Source organism: Triticum aestivum, chromosome 2D (genome assembly GCF_018294505.1).
Source record: "Triticum aestivum cultivar Chinese Spring chromosome 2D, IWGSC CS RefSeq v2.1, whole genome shotgun sequence".
In the NCBI taxonomy this organism is placed as follows: domain Eukaryota; kingdom Viridiplantae; phylum Streptophyta; class Magnoliopsida; order Poales; family Poaceae; genus Triticum; species Triticum aestivum.
Genome location: NC_057799.1, coordinates 520188867 through 520196436, shown reverse-complemented (window position 1 = coordinate 520196436; position 7570 = coordinate 520188867). Strand labels below are relative to the sequence as shown.

Genomic DNA, 7570 nt, shown 5'->3' with positions numbered 1-7570 from the left:
GGAAAATATGTTACTGACCTATTGAGCAGAATTGGCATGAAGGATTGCAAACCTTCACCAACTCCTCTATCTAGCTCAGAACCTCTCTCCCTGACAGAAGGAGAACTCCTGAATCAGGAAGATAGTACTAGCTACATGAGTATTGTTGGTGCACTTCAGTACTTAACTCTTACTAGGCCTGACATTTCCTTTGCAGTCAATAAAGTTTGTCAATTTCTACATGCACCTACCACAGCTTGCTGGACAGCAGCAAAACGCATCCTACGGTATGTAAAGAATACAGTAAGCATGGGTCTCACGATAAATCGATCCTCCTCCACTCGAGTCAGTGCCTTCTTTGATGCGGATTGGGCTGGTTGTGTGGATGATCGCCGGTCCATGGGGGGATTTGCTATCTTTCATGGACCAAATCTGATTTCTTGGTGTGCAAAGAAACAAGCTACTGTTTCCAGGTCCAGTACTGAAGCTGAGTACAAAGCATTGGCAAATGCTACAGCTGAGATCATTTGGGTTCAAGCTATATTAAATGAGCTTGGAATACTGCAAACCGAAACTCTACTTCTTTGGTGTGACAATCTTGGAGCAACTTACTTGTCTGCTAATCCAGTTTTTTATGCCAGAACTAAACACATCGAGATAGACTTTCACTTTGTCAGAGAAAGAGTTGCAAACAAAGAGTTGGAGATCCGGTTCATTCCATCCAATGATCAACTTGCAGACGGGTTCACAAAGGCACTACCAACTAGAAGCTTTGAAGAATTTCGTCGTAATCTCAACCTAGTTCGGTTTTGATTATGGGGGAGTGTTAAACATCATATGGTCACGGTACATTGTATGCGTTACATATCTTGTATATCAAGTCAGGTAGTTAGGGATAGAGCTGGTTTGTTGTTTAACTTTTATATCTCTTCTCCCTATCCCGCATGTATCTCCTGAGGTCGTTCCAACGATCTCTCCATGTAACGCCACGAGACGTCTCTCGTCAGAATCAATATATACCTGCGGCTCTCCCTGTTTGGAGAGTAGGAACGCTTCCATATTTCACACATGTGACCCAAGCACTTCTTGGATGAACTGCGTTGTTGCTTGCGGTACAATCCGTGAACATGCGTGATTTGAAATTGATTTCGTGCATTGACAATTGAAATGTTTTTGAAATGCACGCCGAAATGAGATTTACATACGCAATAGGACGAGAGAAATAACAAAAGGAAAGCTTTAGGAAATTAAATTCTGGGGATCATTTAGAAATGCAACCTAAAAAAACTCAGAATTTGTTTGGAAGCTATGCTTTGAGGCGGCTATTTGGAAATTAAGTTTTTGGTTCGATAAGAACTGTCTAAGCACACACGGCCAGATCGCTCGCGGTCCTCCACACTACGACTCCGCCAGCGCCTCCACGTTGATGGGGTGGACGTACATGCCGGGGTCGCTGAAGAGCGCCATCGCGGCCAGCCCCGACGCGGCTTTCGTTGGATGGTAGCTGTCCCAGAACATATAGTTGTCGCGGTTGTGGCAGAGCTTGGCGGAGGAGTTGCACTTGCCGCCGCCGCCGCAGCACGCCGTGTCTATCACCGTCAGGTCTGCCGAAAATCAACGACACGCACGGTGTTAGCATCATGCCGACACGTTACTGTCTCAAGTAAAATGTGAGGGTGTTGCCGACATACCGAAGCCAGCTCCGCCGCCGGGTTTGAAGATCATTTCGGCCATCGTCGCCGAGTCGGAGACGGAGTAGTTCATGCCGGCCCGATCTCGGCTGAGGTCCTTAAGCATCGAGGCTAGCATGGGGTACAGCTGCCTGGAGAGGTTGTTCGCCGCGCCGAGGCAGCCGAACTCGTCGGTGTCATCGTGTTTCTTGGCGATCGCCCTCTGCGACGGGCAGCACCCCACCAGCGCCGGGCTGACGATGCTGAACTTCCTCGCCCCGGCCGCGTGCAAGTCCTGCAGGTAGCCCCTGTAGTACGCGACCAGGCTTTCCAAGAAGGCGGTGTCGTTGCGCTTAGGGGGCGGGCTGTCGGGGTCGGCGTACTCGAACAGGTCGTTGCTGCCGACGCTGATGAAGAAGAGGGATCTGGAGAGCAGGTCGCCCGAGCCCTTCCCCATCTTCTTGACTGCCGACGTGAACTTCCCGACTTGGTCTGCCATGCAGAGCAGTTGCCCACACTGCGCAAAGAAACCGGAGCCGGTGACTTCGTTATGTCGAACAATTTGGCTGGAAATAGAGTAAGTCACTGCTGTGCCTACAAGTTTTTGGCCGGTTTTGTTCTGTAGGCCTGACCCTCCCGATGCGAAGTTGATGCCGTTTTTCATCTGTCGAGCGATGCCCTTCTCCGGGAGGGATTGGAAAGCGGGTGGGCTCTCGTCGAATCCAAGAAACTGAGCTGGTCGTCGACACATGTATACACAATACAACAAGTTGGTCACCTCAATAGTCTTTGCAAGGGTACTTTGCGAATAGTGAAAGAACCACAAAAGAACGTCAAAATTTAGCTGAGGTGTTAATGCTCAGTGGCTCAGAAATTTCTTTTAAATAACTAGACTTGGCATTTGCTTTTACTACTTTTTATGTCACCATATATAATATTTTATAAGAGTACCCCCGGCGGCCCCCTATAGGCCTTGTAGAGTGCAAGATACTTGGAGGAAGTGTTACACAAATAAACCGATTTTTTTTTCCTTAAAGCACCAATGCTTATTTATAAAGAATATACGTTTAATTAGGCATCCCTACTATAGAAACAAGTACGGATGCTTAAGAAAAACTTGATTTATTTTACTCAGCATCTATACAAGTATTTTGCATTGTACAAGGCCTAAAAGACTATGTGTCTGGCACTACGGTGGATTCTCACCCTTTTTTTCCCATTTTAGTGTTTGTTTGACATACTTTTACCCTACTTGTATGGTCATTTTCACAACCGATTCTAAAACAAGCACAACACAACTCATTTCATTAACTGCAGACTGAACCGAGCTAGGAATATGTGAATTTGGGGATTAGGGTTCAGACAAATTTGAGTTTTTTTTTTCTTTTTTGGGTTGCCAAATTGGCTGAAGTTGTTGCAATATCTCCTTGTTTTTTTTAACTATCATTTGATTTGTGCACCATAGTAAATAGAAGGAGATTGCTCGTAGAGCTTAGGAACCTGATTGCCTTTTAGGAGTTTACTTGGAGGTCTTTTGTGTTGATTAGAAGGACTTGTCTAAATTTTTCTATTTCTTCCATGTCATTTTAAAGACTGTGTCGTAATAATCTTGTTATGTTAATGCCAGCTGGGTCCTTTGTGGCCCTTCCTGTTTTCCAAAAAAGAATGGCCCTTGGAGAATGAATAAAGTTCAACATTATGTACACTATGATTATATCATGTAAGAGCATCTACAGCCGAGCGCCTCAAACGCCTGGGCGGACGGCCCGGTCAGTGACTGGTCAAAAAAAAGCGACACAAACAGACGCCTCAAACCCGCCTCGAACGCCAGGGCTGACCGGCACCCCTCATATCCAACCCAAATATGAGGCAGATATGGGGAGGCCCGAGCGCGTCCGCCACGTCGGACCCAGCCCACGCTGGCCCACCCGACCCAACATATTCCTCCCCATCCGCTCCCCGGATCAAACCCTAGCCACTTCACTCCACTTCCCTCTGCCACCCAAGCTCCCGTCCGGCGATTTACGGCCTTCTCCGGCATGGCGGGTAGCGGATCCGATTCCTACACCTCCAGATCCGTCGACCCCGAACTCATCACACGCAGCCCCGAGGAGGAGATGACCGGCTGGCTTGCGCTCCGCCTCTCCTGGTAGGAATAGGGCATGGCAGACGGCGGCACCTTGAGTCCCGTGAGCCGGCCCGTGTCCCATGTCCTAATCTACTTCGCCGGTGTCCATACCAACACTTTGAGGGGCGCAGCCAGCCGCCGGACATGGGCACGGCGGGGCCAGATGGGTTCCGCTTAAGATTAGGTTTACGTTGCATGTAATTGTATGGATTTGAGGTTTTTATTTGAGATATCTGATTGTGGAATCAGTTATTTGACATATAACTGGTCACTGTCCGCGGCCGTGCCCGGGCGCATCCGCGGGCGTTTAAGGACTCAGATTTGCCAAGTCCGGCTGTAGATGCTCTAATGATTTGCTTCCGGTCCTCAGTCGCAAGCGCAAGGCCTATAACTAGGGTTTGAGGTGGTAGGAAGGAAAACCAGGGCTAAGAGTTGCCCTTGCCTCCAGCAATAATGGGATCATTGTTGCCGCTGCAAGAGCTTCGAGGGTTCAAGGATAGTGGAAAGTGTGTGAGCAAAGTGAGCTCAAATGCAAGACCTAGTGTTGTTGGTGATTTTTGCTTGTGTTGAGGATGACATGGTGAGTCACGCCATGAAACCAGTCGAGGTTATAGTTTGGAAACCTAATCCACTGAGTGGTCGATTTACTGGTGGGACCATCGGCATGGCTAGTTCAACACATACATTGCGCCACGTGACGCCACCAGAGTACTTTGGAGTATCTAAATAGCTAGACCCCACTAATTTATTTCTCTCAACATGCAAGTATGCCACCTCATGATTCAACATGCATGGAGAAAGCTTCAGCACAACAAGCAACCATGCATAATAAAAAACCACCTCCACATGGAAACATGCATGAGAATTTACATTCTGTTATGATATTATATCTATAATACCTAAATAGTTGATCTCCACTACTTCTAATTCTCTCAACATGCAAGCGATTCACCTCATCAGGTGTGCCACATCAGCATCCACTAACAATATTTTTCAGCCCATGCAAACCTTATTCCATTATCACCAATTCTCTCAACATGCAATCATCCCACTTCACCATACACTAACAATTTTTTCAGCCCATGCAAAGCATACTAATATGTTTATTTTTGTCATTGGACATATGTAGTAGACTAGATAATTATTTAACTTATTTACTTCCTAAAGGTTGTGAAATGCCCTGATTTACACAGAATGCAAGTACGGAATATTTACATGTTAAAATTAGTAGCTTTTGATGTATTTTTTTTTGTTCATATATAAGCCATCTGTAATTAATCTTTATATTCCCGCGGCAACGCGTGGGGAAATTGCCTAGTTATACAATTGCCAAACACCACAAATCATATTTATTTCAGTTTTTGTCATATTATTACTCTACATATTCATGTTCTATACAACCAATTCTCACTTAATATATTGCTAAACAATCCGGCAAAAAAATTCTCCTTTACCCCCGAAAAAGAAGAGAACATTGTGAGGGTATCATCTAGTAATCTTTGTAAGGTGTACTCCCTAATTGGCGTTTTTTCCGTATAAGGGGAATACTTCAACAAATGAACACAAAACCAACTTAACCCAGTTGCTATGCTTTGCCTTGGATGTCTGGACTGGTTTCTTTGTTCACTCCCGACAACGTCAAATCGTACGTACGAGGTTTCACTGCTCTGTCTATAGTCTGCTTCAGGCGACTGAAAGGCAGAAAAGAAAACGTTAACTAAAGGTGTTTGGCGCCTAGTGCCAAGATCGTCACCCCGTGACTCAAGGACAGCAGCCTTTCACAGTTTCGTTGGATCGTTACTGGCGCGACAACATAGATTTTTCACGTGTTCATCAGTAAGCCCATATTCAATTTCCTTGTGCATTGAACTCCTCTAACAAATACTCCTAGGTAAGATATAGTACTAGTAAAACTGAAGGGAGAAGGAAGTTTTGACGGCACCTAGCTGGTCAGCAAGGTTGTAGCCATTGCTGAAGCGGCCGGTGGGCTCGTGGGAGGGGTAGTCGACGCCGTACTTGGGGTAGTTGGCCCTGCAGGCGGGCGTGCAGTCCGGCAGCTTGTTGTTGTTGCCGACGTCCACCGTCGAGTCCCCGAACACGAAGATGGCCGGCACGAGCCGCTCCGGGCCAGGGGCGGGGGCGGGTGCGGGCGCGGGCGCGTCGCCGGCGCAGGCGCCTCGCAGCGCAAGCTCGAGCACGCACAGCGCGACGAGCGCGAACGGCCCGCCATGGCCGGCCATTGGTTCCGATGGAGCTCCGCTTACCTCGCGCTCTGCCGCACTTACGGCCTCCCCGCTTCCTCTCGGTGGTGGTCGGTCTCTGGTATGAGCGGTCATTAGAACGTGGCATTAGCACGCCTATATATCACTAAAAAAATAGCGCATTATAGCGTTGCTAATAGCACACTATAGCGTATTGAGAATTGTCTCGCTAAATATATCGGTATACAACGTCTTGCTAATAGCACGCTAATAATATATTTTGAGGTCGAAGCTATTTTGCTGTAGCGCGCTATTTTTTTTATTGCTATACACCCGTGCGCGCGCCCAAGACGGCGCGAAGAATGACGCGACTATTATAAGCAAATGAGGTGCAACAATTGGCCACCTGCGGCAGTATCTTCGAGTCCTTCGCCGCAGTAGCGGTCCGTGCAACAATTGGATATGCTTTTTGTTCCGTGCTAGCTAACTAGCTGCCGGAGTACTACGTAATAAACTCCCAAACAAGTGGAGTTTTGCGGTGGCAACCTGCCATTGGCTTCTGGCGACCTTGAGCTAAAACGTACTACTCCCTATGGTTCAGTCCAAATTATACTAGTACTTCATAGGCCAGGAAGTTCATGGTAGTGAGTGGTGAAGAACTTTGCATCGGCTGCTAGTGCAGACAAGAAATTCAGAGGCTTGGATTTTCAGCCCGCGCGCGGTTGCAAGCCGCTGGCAGCGCGTGGATACGTACAAACTGGATAGAGACCGAGAAGCGACGTGCCCGCGACCCCGAGGATGGCGAGCGAGCGAGCTGACAGCCTGACACTGTGAACAAGCGCATGGAATGTATCAGCGCCGACCGGGACGTGGTCGGAGCGCCCTCGGGCCTCGGCCGCTCGCTACTTCGTCGAGGGCCAACACTTTGTTGTTTACCAACGTATCCGCGTGTAGAATATTGAGGTAATACGTACACAGGTACGTGACTGCATTCGTCAGGGAGGTCCAATGGGCATTTCTTGCCCATAACAACAGGCTCTGTTCCTATCGCATAGGCTAATCCCTGATTAATATGGGTACCGGGGTCTAGGGTTATAGGATCCTAATCGGTTAGAGTTAGGGAGGAGTTCTCCTAAACGTCGGTTGACTTGTCATTGTCATGTACTCTAAGTCTTTTGGGTCCTCCTCTATAATAGGCGCATAGGTTGGTACGTCGTTGGCCGAGGGCTTAAACCGACCTAGGGGACATGGGTCGGCTTCCGGTACGATGAGGCACCTTGGGCCATAAAACTGTCAATCTTGGTAAAATAAAGAGGTAAATACACTGGGAGTCTTAAAACTTGCACGCGACGATCAGTTTAGTGCACAAACTTGTAAAATACGTGATTCTGGTTATCGAACTTGCGCGAGCGTGCAAATACGATCACATATCCCGTATGCGGACATATCCGATGCTTGTTTGGCACGCCAGAGTGTGCAAGGCCCACTGTCAGTGACAAGATGGCACTTGATGCAACATGTTCTTGCGTAAAACAGCCTCGCCTTTGTTTATTTGCAGAAAAAAATCATCATTGGTACCAAAAATATGTTCC

The 7570-nt window shown here is 47.7% G+C and overlaps 1 protein-coding gene across 1 annotated transcript; it reads right to left on the bottom strand.

The window, feature by feature from the left end:
- Nucleotides 1-1129: 1129 nt before the first annotated feature.
- Nucleotides 1130-6093, bottom strand: LOC123054179 (GDSL esterase/lipase At5g55050-like). Its single transcript, XM_044477891.1, has 4 exons — nucleotides 5720-6093; nucleotides 2248-2384; nucleotides 1671-2166; nucleotides 1130-1583 (listed from the first exon to the last, which is right to left on the bottom strand). The coding sequence occupies exons 1-4, from the start codon at nucleotides 6015-6017 to the stop codon at nucleotides 1378-1380; spliced, it is 1137 nt and encodes a 378-aa protein (XP_044333826.1). The 5' UTR covers nucleotides 6018-6093; the 3' UTR covers nucleotides 1130-1377.
- Between the last annotated feature and the right edge of the window lie 1477 nt (nucleotides 6094-7570).